Source organism: Oratosquilla oratoria, chromosome 3 (genome assembly GCF_046742065.1).
Source record: "Oratosquilla oratoria isolate Oo_2021 chromosome 3, ASM4674206v1, whole genome shotgun sequence".
Taxonomy (NCBI): Eukaryota; Metazoa; Arthropoda; class Malacostraca; order Stomatopoda; family Squillidae; genus Oratosquilla; species Oratosquilla oratoria.
This window is the reverse complement of record NC_134779.1, coordinates 15,798,705-15,825,034: the sequence shown is the minus strand read 5'-3', so window position 1 is coordinate 15,825,034 and position 26,330 is coordinate 15,798,705. Positions and strand designations below refer to the sequence as shown.

At 38.1% G+C, this 26,330-nt stretch overlaps 1 protein-coding gene across 3 annotated transcripts; it reads left to right on the top strand.

Moving 5' to 3' along the window:
• The first annotated feature begins 303 nt into the window (after positions 1-303).
• Positions 304-19,674, top strand: ICA69 (islet cell autoantigen 1-like protein). 3 transcript variants are annotated; one of them, XM_076177694.1, is made up of 5 exons: positions 304-408; positions 4,114-4,287; positions 6,933-7,079; positions 8,429-8,623; positions 16,470-19,674. In XM_076177694.1, exons 2-5 carry the CDS (start codon positions 4,207-4,209, stop codon positions 17,715-17,717), a joined length of 1,671 nt encoding a protein of 556 aa, XP_076033809.1. In that variant the 5' UTR covers positions 304-408; positions 4,114-4,206; the 3' UTR covers positions 17,718-19,674. The 3 variants fall into 3 exon arrangements, with proteins under 3 accessions (XP_076033809.1, XP_076033816.1, XP_076033801.1); XM_076177701.1 differs by lacking the exon at positions 304-408 and adding an exon at positions 747-862; XM_076177686.1 differs by lacking the exon at positions 304-408 and adding an exon at positions 1,166-1,285.
• The last annotated feature ends 6,656 nt before the right edge of the window (positions 19,675-26,330 follow it).

Sequence of the window (26,330 nt, the reverse complement as noted above, 5' to 3'; positions counted from 1 at the left end):
GACATTTATTTGGGTCATGGGGATTTTTAAGAATTACTCATTAAAATAATGTCTATATTAATATAAAAAAACGTGCTTGTCTATTCTCTATATTTCTTGTCCTTTAAGACGTGCTACTTTGAATCCTGTAAATGATTTTGAAGTAAAAATGCGACTTGAGAATGAGGATTGTTATGATACAATAGATAAAAGAAAGTTGCAAGGGATGACAAAAAATACAATAGATTTGAAGGCATATAAGAAATGTAAGCCTACTATTGAGCCATCAAGCTATCCAAATATATAATCTAATACTTTAAACTCATGTTGATAGCGTAACCTTTGTATACCATATATATCAGCAGCTGTCGACGTATACAAGAACTGTCAAAGTACGTCTAGGACTCTAGGACTAGGTTTTCAAATGAGGTAAAATATATTTTTCACATTGAAGTAAGTTAAACTTGATCCTCGAACTTACTATGCGAAAACATTTCACTATAAATATTTAAGATGATTTATTGTAGAGTAAACAAAAACCCTGTTAATGCGAAAGATATTTAAAACCCTATGAGTCTCGCCTTTTTCACTTCGTGTAGATCAGTTGTTGATTTAATTGGCAGTTAGACAAATTTTACCCCGTATCAGTGTTAAATATAATAAGTTTTGTATTTTAGAAAGTGGTTGTGAAGGGGTAAGAGCTGCCCAACCCCCCTTTTTCCCCATCTCCCAACGATAAATCTGAGAACGTATTGTCACAATACGTTCTATAACTTTATTCACACAATAATTGTGTGAATAATGTTATTAGACACGATAAATATGAGGACGTATTTGGTTGTGATTACAAGTTATTAGACAATAGTTCTGACCTGAAACGAAAGTAAGTTGTGTACAAATAAGGATAGTTTCTCAATACTTTGTGAATTAATATTTTGCTGGGTAGTAAAACTCAAAAGGGCATTCAAAGAATTTTATTTAGATATGTTGTTTTAAATGCATAAAACTAAGTAAAATATGGATATAAATATTTGAGGGTATAATTGCTATTTTCACCATATGTAGATTTTAGACCAGTCCTTTATTCATAAATAAAAGGGGTTTTACACAGTCAAACATGTTGGCCAAAAGGTTTGACAACACAATGTTAGAGAGTATGTTTGAACATGTGAAAGGGGTAAACATGTTGGACAGATGTCTGATCTGGTCTGACTTTTGTGGGCGGAGCTTGCTCGTTCATGTCCATGCATGAACGTCTGAACACGCATCAGTTTCCAACCATCATACATACTCAGATCTCATGGAGGTAACATCTATAGCAGCTCCTTCAGTGACAAACTTGCTGATTATTTCCAAAATGAATGATACGTGTGCCATTAAGGACAAGGAAAGGGAAATTATGGTGGATTTCATTGACATATATAGTAAGCATATGGCAATGTGGAAGGTGAAATCAGAAGAATAGTTTAATAGGAATTTAAGAAATAAAGGTATAGATGAATTGCATGGAAAGCTAAAAGAACCTGACCCTCAGTGCAAGCAGGATGATGTGATGAAAAAAATCAACTGTCTTCATAGCATGACAAGTTTCTGGTATAATCCTAGATAAGGTGCTAGTTGCAATGAGAGCTGAAAATCTCAAGTCTTGCAGAGATCTTCCCGTTGCTAAAAAACACAATGTTGCGCTCAGCCATTCATGAGGGCTAATGGGCTTTCTTATAACGGTGTCTTTACAAGTAATGAATGGAGTGACCAAATTAAAAAGTTCTAAATATGTTGATCCATCCATTCGCACATGATTGTGCCACTCATCTGGGTGTAATTTCAGCTCCTTCATTAAGTTGGTATGAGAAATGTGGTCCCTTTTCAGTAACCAGTCCTTTGTCCATTTTGAACGGTTCCTTTTCTTTTTGTTGAGGGCAATCACTATCCCAATTGCCATCACCTCGTCTTGAGTAAGGGCCATGTTGCCCCCTTCTCCTCTTGGCACTGACTGAGGTTGTCTGTTTGTTTGGTCTGAACATGTGACAACTCTTCAAACATGTTGTGTTTGAGGTTTGATGAGCAAGTTGGCCAACATGTTAGATTGTGTAAAAACCCCTTAAGTGTATCCATATAATAAGTCTCACCATTTCACTAATATGTATTTCAGAGATTTTTGTATATAGAGAGATTATTTCAATAACTTTTAATAGCATTACTTAATTCTTAGAGTCATAGAATTTAAACTCTATGAATAGAAACATGCATCATTTTTGTTATTTGTGAAGTTAAAGATGATAATTAATCTAACCTAACCTAGAATGTATATACCTAATTTAGGAGAAGTTCATGTGATCTCCCTCACTTCCCTGGGTGGATTCAACTAATGATGTAAAAATTGGCATGCTCATATACTTAGGCATATATGATCTCTAAATCTAATTTGCTGTTTATTTCAATTATACATTGGCAGACTTGGGAGTGAGAGTGAGTGGTCCAGAGAGATGTCATATGGTCATATTTTATTTCTTGATCGTTCCATGATGGACATGTAAAATTTATAGTTTTAGAAATTGAATTATTGTATCACTATTTGTTTCCAACATTTGTATTGGAGTCAGTTTTCTTGAAAGAAATAGATCTAAGAGCAAAAAAATAAACAAACAAAAAACAAAGAAACTCAGTGCTAGTTTTGTTAATTGACACTGTGATTATTTTTTTTATGATTTGTAACTATTTTGAAAGCAAAAATTTGTAAGGGTAATACTGATTATTTAAAACCTTGTAAATACAGTAGAACCTCAGGTCTCAACCACAATCTGTTCAGGTAACCTTTACCAAAACTAATGTGGTGGAGAATTGAAACAAATTTGCTGGTCTACTGGATGCATCTTTATCAGGTTGATATTTTTCCCTTCAACTTTGAATTTTGACCCATTTTTCTCCCTTTGGGTTGGTCAAGAACCAATATTTTGTTCGACTACCAGAGCAAAATTTTTGCTTGACTTTGAGATGTTTGAGAAACGAGTGTTCTACTGTACTTCACTATTTTTGCTGTATGGTGATCAAAGACTAGGGTAATACTGTCATCTTGATGAGACTTTTTTTCACATTTACTTTTGTTTGGGTGGATGATAATTAAGTAAATTATGGTGATGTTATTGCTATGTAAACAATATGCCATGTTCAATCAACATCAATATTGGTATGGTGGATTCTGGCAGTTTTTGCCAGAACTCAATCTATTTCTGTCTATCTGTATCACAGTGGCTCCCTTCCCCCTTATAAGGGAGGTAGCCAAGTCAAAAGCACGTACCTACTCCCACCCATTCCACTTCCACCCATCCACCACCCTTATTTCCCTTTCGTCTTGGCTCCTCATGGATAAAGGTTCATCCCTGTCTCCTGCTCACTGCTCAAGTCAGAAGCAATGCAACAAGACAGCACATCCACAGCTCAAATGTTGCCAGAGCTCAAATTTTGGAGATACCAGCCATACTTAATAACATATATCCTATCCTAATGTAACCTAACCATAGGTTTGTTTATTGACATAATGAAGTACTAGATAATGCTAACACCTGGCCATTATCTTTTCCACCTGAAAAGCCCATGACATTTCAATCTGATCAGAAACAGCCAGACTGTACTTTATGGTGTCATTTTGGTTTATGGTAATTGCAGCGAAATTCTCTGAAAAATGACTGTCATCTGACATATTTTGATGTGCCGATAAACTTTAGTTCAAGCTTTTGGTGAAAAGGCAAAAATCATTGATTAAACATCAGAAATGAGGGCAATATTATCTTAATTTACTAAGATTAAGATATTATTTGTAAATTTTAACAAGAGCTGTAGATATCAATAAGTTTTTCTTAGATTTTTGTCCTGCAGTTCAGACAATTTTTTTTTTTTTTTTCAATAAAGTAAGTAATTTTCAATAGAAACAAACATTGAATTTGTACAAATTAAAAAGAAAACTAATGTATTTTCTGTAGATTTGTACCTTTCCAATCATTTCTGCAAAAGATTGAAACTAACTTTTTTCACTCTGAGTAAGTCCTTGTAGAATGAAATGTTACCAGTAAAACTCCAATGATTTTTGGTGTTTACCATCCTTCCACTCATTAATTTTTTCTCTTTGATCAACAGAATGGACTGCCACTGATACATAGAAGTTGTAGCAGTAAGAGAAACAGTAGATCTTCAGGCTATTCTTCTAGGTTTTGGCTGATTGTCATAACAATGACACATCTTCAGAGTTACTCGGGTAGCAGTTATGACCGATGGGTTGAACGCAGCAGCAACAACTCTGCATTTGGAAAGGTTTGGTTCCTATACTTCTCTAAGTTTTTTTCTAAATTACAAACCTTCACTAAGAAATTGAAAGAACATTGTACTAGTTCAGAAGGCAGCTGAGAACTAGGAGTATTGGTTATGGGCAATTTGTCACTCAATAAGCACATTAAATAGATTTTTGGGAAGATGCATAAACTATTGACAAACATGAGAGTTATGTTGCACTTCATGGACTCCTTGGGAACCTAGCTGCAGATTATATATGATACACTATGCTTAATTATGTATATTAGTTTTCCTTAGTATGTATATTCATTTTTCCATCATTAAGACAATACCAACACAGAATAGGCATGACCACAGATTCACAGTGCCCCAGGCAACCACCACACAGGCGACACAGAACATCTCATACTACTGTGCCCCACACTAACAGTATCTAGACAGCAGCACAATATATCTCTTCTGAAAGTTATTCATGGTACCAACCAGAGGCTGTTGCTGGTTTTCTGGAGGCTGTGGGTCTTCTAAAAGAGAGACCAAGGGCAAGAGATTGATTGATTCCTTTGAATTTCTTGCTAAAATGGGGTGTTTTATACGGTTATACCAGTGTGCGCTATGTACCATCAGCCAGAGGAGTTAGAGTATGTGTATTTCAGGGTGCTCGGACAATTCGTCGACGGACACTTCGTCGACGGACACTTCGTCGAACAGACGATTCGTCGAATGGACATTTAGTCGAACACCCTTTTTGTCGAACGGTCGTTTCGTCGCGAACGATTGTTTTGTTGCATAAAGGCAATTTCTATCTATCTATATATATATATATATATATATATATATATATATATATATATATATATATATATAATATAATATCTCTATATATATGATATATATATAGAGAGAGAGCTTTTACTTCAGAATTTTTTAAAAGGAACTTTAACATATCAAAATAAAACGCAATAGAAAATTTATTAAACATTTTTATTTGAGGTATTAGCACTGGTTCTACTGAAATATAAAATACATTTTATGAAAATAGATATAAACTTACAAATTATGTGCAATGGCTTGTAGGTATTCTAGTGTATCTCTGTTTGCATAGTCATCCGTGAGTTTTTTCAACCGTTCATTAACAATTGCGTATTTCTTTTTAGTGTTTCTAGGCATAATACCACATGAAGCCTGTTGTATTGTTAGTTCCCAATCATTTTGCTCTTTTTTGAGTTTGGTCATAAGGCGAGATAAATTTGGATGGACGACTGACATTCTTTGTTGAAATGCGCGGTGCCAACCTTCAACAGAATTATTTGTGCGTGGTATTCCTAGCAAGGTCTTTTCTCTTACATTCCATAAGGAGATATCAAAACTTGGGCAGCGTCGCCTTCCTCTTTGTACAGCACCTAACCAAGTAGTCTCAAAGTAGACGAGAAATTCTCCTAGGACTTCATCTGTTTCCTCATCTAATGAAGCCATTAATTCATTAAATACGCCTATGACATCCTCCAGTGCATACTTTTTGCTAATAAATCGAGATTAGTGTCAGTTGCCATTAAAACGATATCTTCCTCTTCGACTAAAACAAATCTCTCCCCTCTTAACGAAACCCTAAGTTATTTTGTTCCCATCTGTGAATTTTCTTTGTCTTCTAATCATTCTGCCAAGACTTTCTTTTTTTGGGAAGAGATCCAGTGGCTTCCAAGGGAAAATCAGATATGCAGTTCTGAATTATAGTACTCGTAATTTCTTCAGTATTATAGGCTCGTTCCTTCATCTTCTCTACTGTCTTGAGTACCACAGTTCTACTGGCATCTGGTCGGTGAGAATGTGGCAGTGGAGTACCTTGTAGTATATCATTCACTGTCTTAAGTCGCCCTCCACATCTCCCTCTTTCTTCGCATTTCCAATAGGTAATGCTATCCCTCATTTTGTCAACTGTATAAGCATACCCATTGTACAGTAGTTTCCTTCCACCACGTTTAGTAACAGTGAACTCCATGGCCTTATTATCATTCATATCTTGAAATAATTACCTCAAGAATAGATGTAGAATGTCTAATTAATAAATATCATTTTGAGAATGTTGAAAAATGTCCTTCCAGATGTGGGAATATTTCTAGTATGTATTGTGTATTTAGATTAAAGAATGATAAATAAGTTTGCCTTACTTTGATCTTCCGACGAACAATATTAGCTGATATCCAGTTGCTTTAAATATATCAAATTGTACTGATATCATCATTTATCACCTTATTATCATTCATATCTTGAAATAATTACCTCAAGAATAGATGTAGAATGTCTAATTAATAAATATCTTTTTGAGAATGTTGAAAAATGTCCTTCAATATGTGGGAATATAGTCATTATATATATATTAAAGTATTTTAGGCAAATAGTATAATTTATTATCAAATATTTACATAAATACCTGGTTGCCTGTTTAACACTCTTTCGACGAAAAGGCTGTTCGACGAAACATCCATTCGACGAATCGTCCGGCGACGAAATGTCTGTTCGACGAAATGTCTGTTCGACGAAATGTCTGTCGACGAATTGTCTGGCGACGAATTGTCCGGCGACGAAACGTCCGGTCACGTATTTCAGATGTAGAAGAGGAGGTGTGTAGATGGTTTTAGGGTGCACCAATGACATAATTTATTTCACAGGTACAAAAGCAGTACTGGATCACCAAGAGTGCGGTAATCCGCAAACTTGGCAAGAAAGAAGACAAACATGTTGTTGCTTCTGATGCTGAACTTGATGCCAAAATTGAGCTTTTCAAGGCCATTGAGAGCAGTACCAAAAATCTTCAGGTGAGAATATTTTCTCTACTTTTTTTACTTGAGCAGTTGATGTGTTACAAAAGAGGGCTGGGTGGACTGTCTCTGTAGATCTGGAGAAAGCCTTTGATACTCTACAGTTGATTAATTTGGAAATTGGGTCATATTAGAGAACTGAAAGGAAACCTCTTGGAATGGATGAAGGATTTCTTGGAAGCCAAATACATGAGGAAAGTAGGATAAGATGTCAGAATGGAGGGAAGTGTCTTGTGGAGTCCTACATGATTCAGTACTGCCACCTGTAATGTTCTTGATGTACACAAATACAATGATGAAAAGAGTGACAAGCTACACTAACATGTTTGTTGACATTGCAAATATCACAAGGATAATAAAAAACTACAAAGTATTTTAAAAAGATTAAGCTAGAATATGTAGCTAGATTCAAGTGTGGAAAATCAACTTCATCAGCAACAAATGCAAAGTGTTGGAAATTGGCAAAAGTATATAGATTAATAAATTATTCATTGGGAGGTGAAACAATTATGAAATTGAAAGAAGAAAAGATCTGGGAGTGTCGGTCATGAATTATCTGTCACCCGGCAAACCACAAAAATGGAGGAAGCGTAATTGAAATTGATGGAGATATTGGGCATGGCCTGGAAACTAGATCTGAGCCCATTGGGGTTGCGGCTCTGGATGGAGGTTAGGGTTTTCATACATTTTGATGACGATGGCAGGGAGACGATACCCTGATGTCTGTCTTAACCTCTTCAATACTAATTGAATTCTTGTGTGCAGCATCAGCTGCCTGAAGTATGATGATTTGGTGATGCATCACAATATGTGCATTATGAAATATAAAGTTACAGCTGTAGTACTCATTCTCTGTCACCACAGAAAATGCAATCAATCTTGTTCACATAATATGGGGATCACTCAGCTACAACTACAAAATGAATATACTGTAATCAGGATGCTGACACTGATGTTGGCATCCTCATATACCCACATGTGCCTCATGATGCCAATGTCAGCATCATGGTATTCTAGGGGTTAAGCGGGCCCTATGTGATCAGTATTATTGCACAATATTCCTTATTGAACAATATTATTGACAGTGTAGATGGTATTGAAGTATGACACAATATATATTGTGTCACACTATGTTGTTAATATACTGTGTCATTCTTCAATACCATCCTACACCATGAATAATGTACAATACAGGTGATAGACAGTAATAATACAATACAGAATATTCCACAATAATATTGATTGTATAATGCCCACTTTATAGGTTAACCATTGTTTGCCCATATATTCGTGTGTAGATATATATACAGAAAGTTGCTCACATGGATTTTCATTTTTTATTATAGAACTTGTTGGCAGAATATCAGAATAAGATATGCATAATGGCACAAGAAGAAAATGCATTAGGTCGGCTCCTGAAGGAGCATGGGAAGCAGGAGAGGTCAAGAGCAGGGAAGATGATGGTAGCTGTTGGTAAGAGTCTAAGTTACACTGCTCAGCAACGTGTATCTCTTAGAAACCCACTTGTACGCCTGTATCAGGTAGGTCAACAGAGAAAGTTTTTTGATTTATTACAACCTTCACATTCATTCCAAAACTCATATCTCCTTTCACTACCAAAACCATGTGCACTCAAAATGACACACATGACACATACTATTCTCATTTTTATAACATAACCCATGGTGGCATTTCTTTTCAGCTATTCTCTCATGCATCTCATCACTCACTAACAACCACTCCTCTTCTTCACCCTCTCCCTACTCTAGACATCTGACCACCCACTCTGTCAAACTCAACCTCACATTTCCTTTTTAATTTTGTTTTACCCAGTACTAACCCATTGATCTATCCTCACAGAAGCATACTAGTAATCTTACATGATCCAGAACCATATGCATTCAGAGATCCAGTTGTTAAGATTGTGGTTGGAATCAGCCTCCCAGAACCCTTTTTTTTTACTCAATCCAGAAGAAAAATATGAAAAGGGAGACTCTCAAACCCTTTGCTTCACCCCCACTTGGTTGTGTTTTGTAATATGCAGTGAAATGCTTGCTTCTCATCTCTCCTTTTACAATTCATTTACAATAATTTTGGTTGATATATGCATAAATATATATATACCAATGGCTTTTCCCCCCTTACAAGGTAGGTAGCCAAAACCATACATACATATACCAAAGGCTTTTTCCCCTTGCAAGGGAGGTAGCCAGAAAACAAAGGCATATAATCCATGCCCACCCATTCCATCCCCACATACTCCACTCCCATTTACCCTCCTTCCTCCCTCTTATCTTGGCTCCTCCTGGATGACGGGTCATCCCTGCATCTTGCCCACTGCCTTGGGTCAGAAGCAGTGTCACAAGACACAGCACATCCACAGCAAGGCCACTTCATTTAATTGGTGACCCCCCTCTCTGTCTCCTCATGCAGAAAAAGAAAAGACATGGAGAAATCCCTTTGGGCTGCATCAAATTATTTTTCACACATACTCATCACTCCCCATCCCCCACCCACTCCCTTTCTTGTATCACAGCATCATCCATACACAACCATTCTCCCTTCCTTCCTCAACAGACATTCCCCTCTTTCCCAGTGCCCATTTTACCCCATCCATCCATCTCATCCTTGGTCACCCCCTCATGTTCACTCCTTCCACCTGTGCCTTCCACACCTTTTATCAATCTTTCCTCACTCATTCTTTCCATGTGTCCAAACCATCCCAATACTCTTTCATCAACCCTATCTCCCAACTCCCTTTCCACCCCTGTTCTCCTCACCTCCTCGTTTCTCACTCTATCTATAGTAACCCCTATTGTACTTCCAAGACACCTCATCTCAAACACATTCAAACTCCACCTCTCTTCCTCTCTTATGTTCCATGTTTCTGCCCCATACAATACTTTCAGTACAATCACTCCTTTGTACAATCTCTTAGCATCCATTCCCAAATATCATTACACTTTTTAATCCCCCAAGGCATTTACTTGCTTCTCTCAATCTACATTCTACCTCCATCTCCACACCTCCCTTTCCTGCCACATTTGTGCCCAAGTATCTAAAACTACCCACTTCCTCCAGTCTCTCCCTTAATGCTCACTTCCAGTCTACTGCCACTTTCTCCCCTTATACATCTTATCACCTTACTTTTACCCACATTTATCTTCAACTTCCTTCTTTCAGACACCTTCCCAAACTCCATCACCAATTTCCTCAATCCCTCCTCTGATCCTGTCACAAGCGCAGTGTCGTCAGCAAATAATAACTAGCTTATCTCCCACCTTTCTCCATTTTCTTTAACTATCTCCAATCCCTGACCCATTAACCTTGTGTTTACGTCTCACACCACCCCATCCACATATGAATTGAACAGCCAAGGCAACATAACACATCCCTGGTGAAGTCCCATCTTTACCTCAAACCACTCACTCTCTCCATTTCTGATTCTAACACAAGCTCTACTACTCTTGTAAAAACTCTTGACTGCTCTTAACAGCTTTCTTCCTATCCCATATATCTACAATACCTCCCACGGTGCCCTCCTGTCTACTCTGTCATAAGCCTTTTCCAAACCCATAAAGACCCAAAAAACATCCATACCTTTTCCTAAAGCTTTCTCACGTATCTGCCTTACCACAAAAATCTGATCCGCACAATCCCTACCTGTCCTAAACCCACCCTGTTTCTCACCAATTACTCCCTCTGTTTCTTTCCTAATCCTCTCAATCAAAACCCTCCCATAAGCCTTCCCAACTACACTTAAAATGATTCCTCTGAAATTACTACACTCACACTTGTCCCCCATTCCTTTGTACAGTGGAACTATACAGGCACTCCTCCAGTCCTCTGGCACTCTACCCTCTTTTAAACAAACATTAAATAACCTCCCCAGCCAGTCCACCATCACTGTACCTCCCTTTTTTTAGACATTCTGTATAACATCCATCCAACCCAGATGCCTTACCTGCTTTCATCATCTTAACAACTGCCTTCACCTCATATTTCTTTATTTCTCCTCTATTTTCCTCACTCATCACTGTCATTTTCTTAGCGCTTCCCACTGCAACTACCTTACCCTCCCTATCCTCCTTCACATTTAACAAGTCCCTAAAATATCCTGAACCATCTTCCTCTTACTGCCGTCTCTTCCATTATCATCTCTCCATCTGCACCTTTTACCTTTTCTTCTGTACTTGATTTACCTCCTCTTCCTATCTTAATTTCTTTACAAAACATCATTTTATTACTTTAATTTTTTTCTATCATACTCTTACCTCATTTCACATCTGCTCTCCTCTTTGCCTCCTTTATCTTATGCTTTACTTCTCTTTTCTTTGTACCTCTCAAATGATTCTCTCATCCTATTTTATAACCAATCTGTGAATACTTGCATCTTCTCTTCTACTACCTTCTTTGCTTCCTCATCCCACCACTCACTACCCTTCCTTCTATTTCCTCCTGTCCTCCTTGTTCCACACACCATTTTTGCACACCTTGTAACTCCCTCTTTGAACCATCCCCATTCCTCCTCCACTTCTAGTTCTGCTCCATCCTTCACTCCCTCCCATTCCTCTATTAGCTTCTTGTACTACTCCTTTTCTTTCTCATTTAAGCAGTTTACTTTAAGCACCTCCCTACCTTGTGTCCTTTTCCTCTTTTTTCCATCTATCCTCCACTCTCAACTTTCCCTCCAAAAATTCATCTAATATCCATCTACTCTCTCCCCTTAGAACATGTACATCCTTAACAAAGGATTACAAAGGAGGACCATGCTGACAGGAGACCTTTTGGTCCATAAATAGGTCAGATGCAAAAAAAAACATAATAATGATAATTTTTTTCTTTATTACAATATAAATAATAATAAATAAATAAATGCATAGGTGTAATTAAATAATAAACAAACAGGTAAATAGTAAATAATACTAAATTGACAGATAGATAATAAAGAATTAAAATCAAGCAAATAATAGTAAACAAACAGACAAATATAACAAATAAACAATACAAAATAAGTGGCAGGCATTACAGCATCTTGCTTAGGTGTTTATCTAAACAAATCTTAAAGCTTCAAATTGAACTACATTGCACTGCCTCTGCAGGAAGTTTATTCCATTCATTCACTACATGGTTGGCAAAGTTGTTTCTACCCACTTCCAAATTAAATTTATTTCCTTACAGTTTGAGACCATTATTTCTTGTCTGATTATCATTCAATGTGAAAATTTTGTCATATTTGATGTTGTCAATTCCCTTTAGAATCTTAAAGACCTGTATCAAGTCACCTCTGAGTCTACACTTTTTTAGGGAAAACAGATTCATATTTTTTAGTTGATTTTTGTATGATTTATCTTTTATATTTGAAATCAGTTTTGTGGCTTGCTGTTGTACTTTTTCTAATTTATCAATGTCTTTAATGAGATTCGATGACCATACAGAAACAGCATTTTCCTAATGTGGACAAAGTAAATCTTCCTACTATTTTCCTGGTTTCCATTAATGCCCATCTACCACCCATCCACCACCCTCTCCCATGTGAACTTGTACTTGACTTTCTTCCTAAACACTATTTGCTATCATCAGCTTTCTAGACACATTACCATCAACTCTCCACTACGATTTTTTCCTGGAACTCCACACTTCCTAACCACTCTGTCTATTGGTTAATTTCCTACTCTAGCATTAAGGTCTCCCAATACCACTACACTGATATTTTTCCCTAAACCCTCTATGCACTCATTTAAATCTATCCTAAAAACTTCCCTTTCCTCTACATGCTTCTCACTACCATGCCCATATGCACTTACAAAGACCCACATCTCCCTTCTCAGTTTCACCTTTATCCACATTAACCTTGAGGAAACCTCCTTCCACTCCACCACACGTTTACCTATCTCTTCACTTACTAGTATAGCCACCCTTTGTCCTCTCCTCACTCCTGAGACCCAACTACACTCCTAAATTCAAAATCACCCTTCTCTTTCAACTTACATACATACATACATATACCAAGGCTTTTCCCCCCTTACAAGGGGGTAGCCAAAAAGAAAAAGGCAAAAAATCATTCCCACCCATTCCATCCCTGAATACACTCCACACCCCTCCACCCTCCCTCTTATCTTAGCACCTCCTGAATGACGGGTCATCCGTGCATCTTGTCCACTGCCCTGGGTCAGAAGTAGTGTCGCAAGACACAGCACATCCACAGCAAGGCCGCTTCATTAAATTGGCGACCCCCCCCTCTCCGTCCCCCCATTGCATAAAATGAGAGGATGGGGAGAAATCCCTTCGGGCTGCGTCAAATTTTTCTCACACATACTACCTCACCCCCCATCCACCCGCCCATTCCACCTCATGCTATCACAACATCATCCATATACAACCATTCTCCATTCAGCCCTGTCTTCTGTCCTCTTCCGTCCTTCCTCAACAGACATTCCCCTCTTCCCCAAAGCCCCCTTTACCCCATCCATCCATCTCATCCTAGGACGTCCCCTCATGTTCACTCCCTCCACATCTGCCTTCCACACCTCTTTTACTAGTCTTTCTTCACTCATTCTTTCCATGTGTCCAAACCATCCTAATACTCTTTCATCAACCCTATCTCCCAGCTCCTTTTCCACCCCCGTTCTCCTCCTCACCTCCTCATTTCTCACTCTATGCCTAGTAACCCCCATCATACTTCTCAGACACCTTATCTCAAACACATTCAAACTCCTTCTCTCTTCTTCTCTTATGTTCCATGTTTCTGCCCCATACAGTGCTGTTGGCACAATCACTCCTTCATACAGTCTCCTCTTAGCATCCATTCCCAAATGTCTATTCCTCATTACACTCTTTAATCCACCAAGGCATTTACTCGCTTCTCTCAATCTACATTCTACCTCCACTTTCACTCCACCTTTCCCTGCCACATTTGCACCAAGTATCTAAAACTATCCACTTCCTCCAGTCGCTCTCCCTTAATGCTCACTTCCAGTCTACTGCCACTTTCACCCCTTGTACATCTCATCACCTTACTTTTACCCACATTTATCTTTAGCTTTCTTCTATCACATACTCTCCCAAACTCTGCCACCAACTTCCTCAATCCCTCCTCCGATCCTGCCACAAGTGCAGTGTCGTCTGCAAACAACAGCTGGCTCACCTCCCACTTTTCTCCATTTTCTTTAACCATCTCCAATCCCTGACCCACTACCCTTGCATTTACCTCTCGCACCACCCCATCCATGTATAAGTTGAACAGCCAGGGCGACATAACGCATCCTTGACGAAGTCCCACCTTTACCTCGAACCACTCACTCTCTCCATTCCCAATCGTGACACAAGCTCTACTATTCTCATAAAAACTCTTGACAGCTCCGAGAAGCTTTCCTCCTATCCCGTATATCTGCATAACCTCCCACAGTGCCTTCCTGTCTACCCTATCATAAGCCTTTTCCAGATCCATAAAAGCCCAAAAAACATCCTTCCCCTTTCCTATAGCTTTCTCACATATCTGTCTTACCACAAAGATCTGATCTACACAACCTCTACCTGTCCTAAATCCACACTGTTCCTCACCAATTACTCCTTCTGCTCCTCTCCTAATCCTCTCAACCAAGATCCTCCCATAAGCCTTCCCAACTACACTCAACAAGCTAATCCCTCTGAAACTACTACATTCACACTTGTCCCCTTTTCCCTTGTAAAGAGGAACTATACAGGCACTCCTCCAGTCCTCCGGCACTCTACCCTCTCTCCAACAAACATTAAATAACCTCACCAACTTAGTTTCACCTAATGTCAACACATCCATCTTTCTTCTCTCAAACATAGTACCTATCTCTTCCCTTACTCTTATGCCTTTGCTTTTTTTTGGGGGGAATGTCCCCTTTGGGGCTACAGGGAGAAGAATGCGTAGTCTTATTCCTGTCCTGTTTTTGTTGCCTTTTATGACTCAAGTGGGAAGACTTGGTAGCAGTATTCTTCTCCCCCCCATAGGGTTTTGTGAAATAAGAAAATGAATATTCAGAGAAGTGATACAGGACAGTAATAAGAGTGGGGGACAGCACGGAGGGACAGTTGCAGTATAATAAAGTATCATCATTTCTCCATGAATAGATTTCCTCTACCACAGACAAAATGATGTGCAGCTGTGGTCCATAGGGGCACCCCATATAGGCCCTAAAGTATCAGCTGCATGCTACTGAGCAGCTTTTAAGCCAACAATAACATGCAGCCAATACCCCAGATGGGGAGCCAAAGTCAAAGGCATAAATCCACTCCCACTCATTTCGTCTCCACATATTCCACTTCCAGTCACCACCCTTCCCTACCTCTTTTCTTGTCTCCTCATGGATGACAAGTTCTCCCTGCATCTTGCCCACCGTCCTGGGTCAGAAGTAATGTAGCAAGACACAGCACATCCACAACAAGGCAGCTTCATTTAATTGGCGATCCCTGCTCTTCGTCCCTTCATTTTGTTTGATACTTTGTGTATTCTCTTGATCATTTTTATATCATTCATTTTGTGTGTGGAACATACCACTATAGTATACTCTGGTCTAGGGTATATTAGGGCAAGAGAGGAAAGTTATGAGTGAGGGATGGCAAAATTATTGATCAGATGTATGAGGAAAAATTGTAGCAACTTGTTGACTGTGAGTGTGAAAAGTGAGGGGCTTGAGATTGCATATGATGGTGAATAGAGGAGTGGATGTGGAGGTGTATCATAGATTAAAAGAAAAAGTAAATATATGGTTGGAGTGAAGATTGTTATTAGAAGGAGGTATTAGGGGATGATAAGGTTATATGAAGCAGTGATTATACCCATAACAGTGTATAGAATAGACTTGAAATATTATAGAGGCAGAGAGGAAGAGTGTGAGTGTTTTTGAGATGAAATATTTGGGAAATATGAAGGGTTTTATAAGAATAGAATGAAAAATATGGAAGTTACAAGAATGGGTAAAGTGAGAAAAAGGAGTGGAAAGGAATCTGTCACACAGGGTAAATCAGTGCTGAGGGGACTATGGGCATTTAGAAAGAATGAGTGAGGAAAGACTAACAGAGTGTGGAAAACTGAAGTAGAGAGAGAGAGAGCTTGAGAAGAAGACCAAGGATAGGGTGGATGGATTGGGTGAAGGTCGCTTTAGATGTGCATTTAATGTCTACAGAGCAGGAAAGCCCTTGGTATATGTATGAATGTATGTATGTATGTATACATATGTACACATGCTTTTCTCTCTTTGAAAGTAAAGAAAAATTATGATTTTGTGAAGGACAGATCTATAATTACTGTATTTCATTCCCTGGTTGAAAATGTCCTCCACAAAGAGGCACCTTCCTAACCCTTTCAGAGAGTTTATGATGTTAAACTGAGTCTATCATATCCATTTTTGTCAGGAGGTGGACACTTTCCATACCCGAGCAGTAGAAGACACATCTAGGACAGTTACAGAGATGGAGAAGATAAGAACAGAATACCGAGGTGCCCTTATGTGGATGAAGAATGTGTCTCAGGACTTCAACCCCGACCAGTATCATCAGCTTGAGCGATTCAGGGAAGTTCAGAGCACTGTTAAAAATAAAAAAGCTAGTTTTGACCAAATGAAACTTAAAAGCTTACAAAAGATTGATCTTTTGGCTGCCTCAAGGTGTAATATGTTTTCACATGCTCTTATTGTTTACCAGAATAACCTAATCACCTTTGCTGAGAAAACTTCAAAGACCCTTAATAATGTAGTATTAAACTTTAAGGGGTACCAGCCATATGAGTTTCAAGTCATTAAAGAACTTGCTGAACCATTACCAGCAGAGGAAGCCAAGGAAGAATTAAAAGAGGAAGACTTAGATGTAGAAGATAAAGATGAAAATACTTTCTTCAATGCTGAATACCATGATAATCCCTGTGCAAAGAAAGTGTCTAGAGATCAGTCAGCAAATAGAGTAAATCAGCAGCAGCACGAACAGCAACAAACACAGCAGCAGCAACAACAAGAGCTTGATCCTAAGAAGTCTGACAGCCTTATGAATTTATTTGAAGATGCCAATGGGAGAGGTATAGATACGCTCATCACTTTGGATCAGACAGTTTGTTCCACTGACAAGATGCAGGAGATGGTAGATTTACTGACCAGCAATCCAGAGGTACCTGACTCTCAAAAAGACACCCAGCAAATGCTTCAGGAACTCTTTAACAGCCCCATGCGTGAACCCCTTCCTGTGTTTGGTGTTGGATCGCACACAGACTTTGGTGAATCAGTTGGCACACAAGAATCCATTTCAGCTTCCTCTGCCATTTTTGGAGCTTTTGAACAGAGTGACCAACAACAGCCTTCAAGTGGCCAAACCAAAAACATGTTTCTTCCTTCACAGCTTCTGGATTTAGGGTTGACGGGTTGGGATGTTCCTCTTGGAGGTAATGCTGCACCCTTGCTTGCACAAACAGCAAATCAGCCTTCCCCAACTGCAGGTGCCACCAATGCTGCTGGTGCCTCAATGGGCACAAAACCCAAACCCTCAACTCAGCAGGATATCAAGAAAGAAGTAAATAAACTTGATTGGTATAGAGTTTTTCAGGACATAGATCCGTTAGCTGATCCAGCTGCTTCACTGCTGGGAATGTCTGGTGCTCCTGATAAAAAATGTTAGTTCTTTCAAGCATTTTCACAAGAGCCTAGCCTCCATCAGGTACAGTCAAGTATGAAAAGAATAGAAAGGAACTAGTACCTCAGAGTAGCATTCTTTTCTTGAAAAGCTTCATACTCATCACCAGTAGAAAGGATGAGATTATGTTATGGTTCCAAGTTCCTCAGGAAGTGTACTGTAGGCTTTTAACATGAAATTTATGTTAAGAGTCAGCTGTTTGTCTCAAACAGTTTAATAACCAAAATCACTGGTCAGAACCAACCAGTCTTTTTCAATTTCTTCTGTTTTGAAAAAAGGAAGAGTGCAGAATTTTCAGATGATGGTCAGTTTTTGAACCCTCTTCACAGGAGCTTGCATTGTCTGGCCTGATTTTGCAATATAGTATGGCTGAGATCCTTATTCCATTTGATAAAAAGTGCAATCATTATGTTTAAGAATTTATTGAACTTGTCACTGTTTTACATTACCATTTGCAAGACATGTTCTGATGCTTTCATTAATTCATTATTACTTAATATTTTGAATTTAGATTGACAGATTTGTAAGTGGCTTCAGTGATTTTTTGTTTGAAAGATTTTTACATGTGTTGAAGTGTTGTTTACTTAAGATTTGTTGCAGTCATATAGGCATTTAGTCTTGTTCATTTTCAGGGTTTTATTGGTGCCACATGACAGTTAAGTCGTGTTATTGGTCAGGTGTTTTAATTCACCATGCCACATAATTGATGCATAGGTTGTGTTTGCTTTTTTCCTGGAAGTAATTTGTAAATTTAGGTTGCAGGTCATTTTATCCATTGGTTTTACCCAGCATTTACATGGTAAATCTACTGCAACACAGTATTAGCATTGAATACAGATTGTCTAGTCAGTACACCAAATCACCAATTCAAATTGAAAAAAAAAAGCATTACCATATCCAAACCAAAGTACAATAGCTTAAATCTATAGATTAAGTGTAATAACCTTTTTTAGGATCTGTACTTAAAATAGGTACCAGTAGCAGGTACCTGCAATTGGTGATCCTGTAAGTCAAATGTCAGAGAGAATTGTTTCTTTGTTATCGATCTTCACAACCCAACACCCTGACCTCCATCAGAAGGTGGAGCCCCAAGGAGCTCACACTTAATCTCTGGACCAAGCACAAGCCCAAGGTATCTTCATTAACTTTGACTATATTTCCTCCAACATTTCACTTACGAAGAGCTGACAGCTAGTGACTGACTGACTTCTACTCCTCTTGCTGCTATAAGCCAGTGATAGACAAAAAGTTATAAAGGGCACACCAAACTTTTTTCCTAGAGAGATCTATAGGAAGGCTCATGGTCCATTCTGGGGATATGGGTTTCCAGCCAGTGAAACTTGAGGCAATGATTATTGTCATCATTAATTAGAAAACAAAATAATCAATAATACCTCCATAGTTCATATAGTATTCACCTTGTCAGATTGTATTTCTGATATATAATTGTATAAATCTTATATCATGGAAAAACAACCAGTTTTCATTTTAAAAATGGAATGATTCATGAAGAATCTGTTGGTAACATGGTTGACAGTACCTGGCTAAAGGAACTTTAGGGAACAGATTGTATTCTTGTAGTGTTGTATGATATGATATATTTGCTGATTCTTGTGTTGGCAGTTTAGGTATACCTTATGATGAAATGAATTATATTTGGAAAGCTGACTACTTTTACTTCCATTTTAGTAGATTTCTCTTGTGACTTACATCCATACCCACTTGTATTACTAAATGTATTTATCTTTGTTTAAAAATCCCCAGCCCCTTGTACACATATACAGTGTAATTGTGTTAATAATTGTTAGCACTTTACCATCCTATCTTCCTCTAGAATCATAATTATTGTCTCCATTGTTCCATTGTTTGTCCATATGCCAGGCCTTGTAGAGTTGGAATTCTCTCTCTCTCTCTCTCTCTCTCTCTCTCTCTCTCTCTCTCTCTCTCTCTCTCTCTCTCTCTCTCCTTCTCTCTCTCTCTCTCTCTCTCTCTCTCTCTCTCTCTCTCTCTCTCTCTCTCTCCTCCTCTCTCTCTCTCTCTCTCTCTCTCTCTCTCTCTCTCTCTCTCTCTCTCTCTCTCTCTCTCTCTCTCTCTCTCTCTCTCTCTCTCTCTCTCTCTCCCACTCTCTCTCTCTCTCTCTCTCTCTCCCACTCTCTCTCTCTCTCCCTCTCTCTCTCTCTCTCTCTCTCTCTCTCTCTCCCACTCTCTCTCTCTCTCTCTCTCTCTCCCACTCTCTCTCTCTCTCTCTCCCACTCTCTCTCTCTCTCCCACTCTCTCTCTCTCTCTCTCTCTCTCTCTCTCTCTCTCTCTCTCTCTCTCTCTCTCTCTCATTCTCTCTCTCTCATTCTCTCTCTCCTCTCTTGCTCTTTTTTTTTTAAACAGCTGTAGCATAATTCAATTTAGGTCAGATAATGTTATACCAAAGGACCTTTCCCCCTTATAAGTGGAATGTTTAAAACTTGTTCACATCATCATAAGCAAACAAAGCTCTTCTTTGAACCACCATTCCATTCACAGCACATGCTTGGGTCCGTGCAACAAAGCACAGCTCTTCCCTGACAGGCCCCAACAGCTGGGGCTGGTTTACTTCCACTACTTCATCATTTGGCAACCCTCTCCCATCCTCATCCATTCAAATCAGTTATGAAGGAGATAAGAGGAACATACCTTCAGGCCATATCATCTCTTCATTCATTCACAGCCACCCTTCTTTCATGAAAACAACTGTCAGCAGTGGTGTAGTACTGTCCATAAGGATAGAAGTGCTGGTGAATGATGGACAGTTGGCAGTGATACCCACCATCCTTTCTTCCATTCTTTATATATAGCAGTGTCTTTTCCTTGCTCAACAGACATTCTATGTGCATCCAAAGCCCTCTCTTCACCCCATCCATCCATTTCATCCTTAGTCTTCTACTCAAACTCATTCCGTCCACTTTTGCTTCTCACACTTTCATTGCAAGTTTTTTTATCATTCATTCTTTGCATATGCCCAAACCATCGCAGCATTCTTTGTTCTTTCCTATCTGACAGCTTTCCACACCTGTTCTGAGTTACTAGGTGTTATTAGGATTTCTTGTATGATTATTTTATTCTCTCCATTTCTCTGTTAGACTAATAAGTTGTACTTATTCCATTATTCCATAGCTAGAGCACATATAAATTGGCTTCCCTGGATAGCTATTTTCCTTCTCTGTCCCAGAGAGCATTATTGATATGAAACTTAAATATATTATTTTTATGCTGTCAAACTTTTTGTTTTCCTGGTGTCTCTTTTCATCGCATCAGCTGTTACCTGCAAAGTAAGGCTGCCAATTGTTGGAAAGTGATTAATAATGTTAATGCTAAAAAAATTAGCTGTATATTCACTTATTCTTTTCAGTATGATGACTTACATAAGATATTTTGTTCTGGTTAATTCTAGATGTGTCACCTTAACAAAAAGGTTAAGATGATAAGGATATTGTGTGGCAGTGTCTGGAAGTAGAATATCAACTGACCATTTTGAATCAGTCCATTGTCCCAGTCCTCTTGCAGGAGACCCATGGTCTCCAGATAATTGGCACCAGCCACAGAACTGGCTCATAAGTCGTTCAAGGAAGAAATATTGTGTTGTTGTCCAGGTATGGCTAGGGTTGGGCAGTGCAGGATAAGGTGTTCAGTGTTCTCCACGTGATGGTCGCATCTAATATAGTTTGTTTTGTGGCCAGGACCATTGTGTTGGTTTTACTGTAGTACTGGATGGTGATCTGAATGCAGTCATGCCATTGTGGTTCTTGGTTCTCTTAGGAGGGATTTTTCTGTAAAGCTAATGTCTGGAGAGGTTTGGTAGAGTAGGATGTTCAGTGGTCAGTTTTGAAGTGCTTGTTTTGTGATCTGAGTGTGAATGCACTAATTTTGTATGGATGTGTTGTGTGGTGCAGGTGATTCACCTTGGTCTTTGGATCATGTGTTGGACTCATGATTGATAGCTATTTCCCTCCCAGAAGAGAGGTCAGAGCTCTTATGACTGATCTATGGGTAATCCTATGACCTTACATGCACACACACCCCTAACTCCCTGCCCATGAGAGTTGGAGTAACGACTTGAAGTGCAGTGATACTGAAATGATTTTAGCCCTGGGCAGGATTTGAACCAGGTACCATGGGTATGGCCATACTGTCAGTCTGGGACTCTACCAACTTCGCCACCAAGTCGTGTCAAGTGGTAGGTTGTTGTAGGTACTTAAGTATTATGCTGCTTTTTTTTTCATGCAGAAGGCTGTACATGTTTAATGTAATAAGATGGATGGATAGGGTTGGGGGCTTGTGTACTTATCATTTTCATGTGGTGTTCTATGAAGAGGATTTCTGTTTCAGTATGCTGATGTTCTTTTGAGGTAGTTTTGGTGCATCCTGTTATTGTTATCAGTGTTTTATTTTGTACTTTGTAGGATGTCTGTTTTGTTGGGAACTATACTGAGGAGGTGTAGTCAAATGTGGTTCTCAAAAACTATTTTTAGACTGATTAGTTTCCATACTGATGATCTTAGATTTTTTTTTTTTCTTTTACTTTCACAGCAAGATTGGATGTGTTTGGCTGAAGGACTAAGGCCTAGAAAGGGTTATTTTTTAATGAAGGGATTTGGCCATTCAGTTTTACTTTGGATATATCTTTGATTCATGGTTGTCAGGAAGGAGCAAAATTACTGATCATTTCTGAAGGGAGGTCTGAATTTCAATTTTTCTAAGCTAGTGATCTAGTATGTCTAAGTAATTTTGTGTGTTCTTAGTTGGTGTTTTGTAGTTGCCATGTTGGGTTATTATTGTAATGTCATTTGCATAGGTCAGTGCTTTGGTGTTATGATCTGGATGTAGTGTGGAGAAATTGCTTGTGTGTTCATTTTGAACTGGTGATTAAATGTTTGTTACTTATAACTCCAAAGAAAACATACATCACAAACATCTGCATACCATCAGTTTCAAAGATGTACACACTCCATGGATTTTGCTTACCAAAGAACCCTTTTTTTCAAATGTGTGTATATTTACCTAATTGTTATATACAGGAACAGAGCTGAGTTCATGGGGCCCTGTCTATTCATCTCCAATGATCATATCGGGTTTTAAGTTGGTTTATGGATTTAGCTTGGGCCATATTGCCTTCCAAGCTGTTTCAGGAATTGATGCATCTGTCCAGAAAACTTGTGTCATAACATCCTTGAAACATGTGATCTTCAATTATTCTGATGACCTTGTAATATTGTATTGCCAGGCATTTGGAGTCCCAGCTCTGACCAGTCAACACAGTTCTTATTTTGTTTTATCTATATATTTATTTATTCATTAATATATTTTTGGGGGGCACTGAAATAGTGAGGTGATTTAGTAGGGGAGAAGTGCACTTTTGATCATGATATACCAAAAGGCCTTTTCCAATTGTGAGGTGATTGGCTAAGTGAAAGCATACACCCATTCCTATACCCATCCAAAACCCATTTATCACTGTTCCCATCTTAGCACCTTGTGGATGGTTATTCCTGTTCCCTGCAACACTGCTTGGGTCAAAGGCAATGTAGTGAGTTATAGTGCTTACCCAGCAGGGACCAATAACCAGAGTTGGTTTACCCCCACCACTTCATTATATGGCAACTTACCCCCCAAAAAATAAAACGAGACAAAAATCTCAGCACCCCTGTAAGGCATACAAGCCAGTACCCATAATCACTCTCTCTATACAGTCTGTGATACTTAGATTTTATGTTCCCTCTGAACCCAGTTACTATGAATATATTATCAAAATTTACTTAAACTAGTCACTGGCCTCAAATTCACTTTTCCTTGCTTCAATCATCTCTCTTTGTCCCCTTTGAACTTGATGTCAGATCTGATTTCCATTCCATTGATAGGTGATGATTGAAATTTCATTATGCTAGAAAAAAATAGTTCCTCAGTCTCATTCACATACAAAGACCCTCAGAATCACTGCTAATGTTAACAGATAATCATTTGGCAGTCTTGGCCACTGTCCTTTATCCCTTATCCAGATGTGCAATTACCTCCCTCCAAAAAATGTAGATGAAAATCTGCATTCTTGACTGTCACTTTTGTCCTGTGTGTCATGACAAGAGGTACTTATTGGTATAAATGTTGGTAGATGAAATTCATGTCCACTTAGACTATCGATGAGTATGAATCTCAGTGCACCACAATACCTGTAGGCATTTTGGTTTACCATATCTGGTTCGTCATTTACTACCTGATTTATTTACTTTAAATTTTGCAAAATTTTTACATATGCATATTATTTTTGTTGAAAATTTTATGTTGGTGAATGTCTATGCAAGTGACATTTTCCTTTAGTTTTACTGACTGTCAGAAGTGTCATATTCCTGTTATTCTTATTTGATTATCAGTGGCAATATATAATTTTTATACTATCAGCAACCCTGGTCACAGTAATAGGATATATGGAACAGGATAAGTAAAACAGGGGTGCTAACACATGAAAAAATATTGAACATTCCATACTTCTCTTCACTGCTTTTTTTTTGTATAATTACATTATATGAGAAAGTAACATTTAAAAAGAAATGAATGTCATTTGAAACAGATCACAGAGTTTGTGAGAGGTTTATTGTATCCTTGCTATCATAAAGCAAAAACACTCCACTTTTTAGTGTTTTTGTAATTCTGTGGATCTTTCAGTTTTGATGAGCATTTCAGTGTGAATTCCACACAAGGAATGTGGAACCAGAAAGTAATACTTGATGTGAGGGTTGATAAGGCCTGTGAATTCTGTGCCATCTAGATAAAATGTGTGCCAGGGAAAATGAGAATCCTTGCCATAAAAATATAGAAAGTGAATATACCCATGGCACATTCTAGTATTAGGTGACACTTTGAACTCGTGGGATTTTTAAACTATGTAACAGTGTACTAAGTTGTTTTGTAGTTAGAATCCCTTCTAGAAAATTTCCACGAGTTGATAGTTTCCCATTTGTACTGCAAAAAAATCAAGCATTTTACTTTTATTGTCAAATTGTTTTATTAGCAAATGAACTATTACGACATGGTTTGATATGTATCAAGAATTATATTAAATGCAGGATGAAATGAAAGTATAATATTAAAGCGCATTTTAATAGTACTCGTTTTATTAAACCTTCGAATAGTAGAGCTCTGCTCTCGGCTGGGTGAAATAATTTCATGATAGAAAAGCCCCTAATAACGGTTACCGTCGCCTGCATGTTCATCGAGAGAGCTACTCGTGAAGGGCGAGGGTGTGGGGCGGGGTTCAAAGCCGAATGAAATTGGCAGGTAATATGATAATAGTAATAATTACTATGATGATAATAGCAATAATAAGTTAAAGAAATGGAAATGAAAATGTAAGCATGAAGTAAAAATACCAGTCTAAGAAAAAATGAAGTTTGCGTCCTTATAGAAAGATGTAATTCATGCCAGGATGATAATTAAATTGTAAAGGGCATTCAAATGAAGGATAGGTATTAGTAATTTGGGAACTATTAGAGAAAATTGATACCAAAATTTGAAAATAACAATGGTGTTAAAGTACCCTTAAACTCAATCCCATTACCAGTATATTCAAAGTGATATTATACATAAGGGAGAAAATTAAGTGTAAGACATGATCATTTTAAACCGTATTGGCTGCAAGGTACATCTAAATCATAAGATCCGAATGCAAGACAAAAATCAACGTGTATAAACAATATAAATATGAACTAAGCAAATAAACACAAGTGCCTAATGGATCAAGAAGAAATGGCAAAGGTCAGAAAATCAGCAAAGCATTGTTGCTAAAAGTCAAAAGATGTATATATTATAGTTTGATTTATGTTCAGGTAGGTATATTCATTGCCTTAAACAGAAAGGCAGACGCCATAAAATATCTTTCTACCGATCTTAAACACTGAACAAGTTACATATAGAGGTGCAAATTAGGTTGGCAGCGTTTTGTTGAGAGAAGAGCGGTAATGTCGCTTGATTCAGAAAAATATCTGTTATATGCATGGAACCATGTTGATTATTACATCTACGTCGATGATTCTTAATATTTTAGAATCTGAAATCTCTCACGTGAATAAATGAATACACATTGCATACATTGAATAAGAATATACTTTATTCTATTGAAAACATATTACTTATTTCTGGTATGTGGGTGATTTTATATGAAATCTAGATGTTAATTTTCATGGCTCCTGGTTGCGTACAGACATTGAAATGTTTTACTTTTTATTTTATCTATTTGTTTGTTTGTTTATTTATTTATAGTTAAATGATTGGCAAGAGGCCCCCATAAAAGTTCAGCCTTCAAGGTTCCAAAAATGTAAGTAATAATTTCGTCGTCATGGACATGGCGTTGCCGACGAGAGGGCGGGAACGAACAGCCGTTGGGAACTTGGAACCCTAAAGTCTGAAGGTAAAGAGACATGACGCATATTACTGGTTATTATTAGTTTCAAGTTTCCTTTTGTAGCTACGATGGGGGTCATATGCTGTTCAGTTATCGGTGGTTTTAATACTCCATAGAGGATAAGGCAGTGTTATTTCTTCGATCTATAAAGGTATTACAAATTTTTGCTCTTCAAC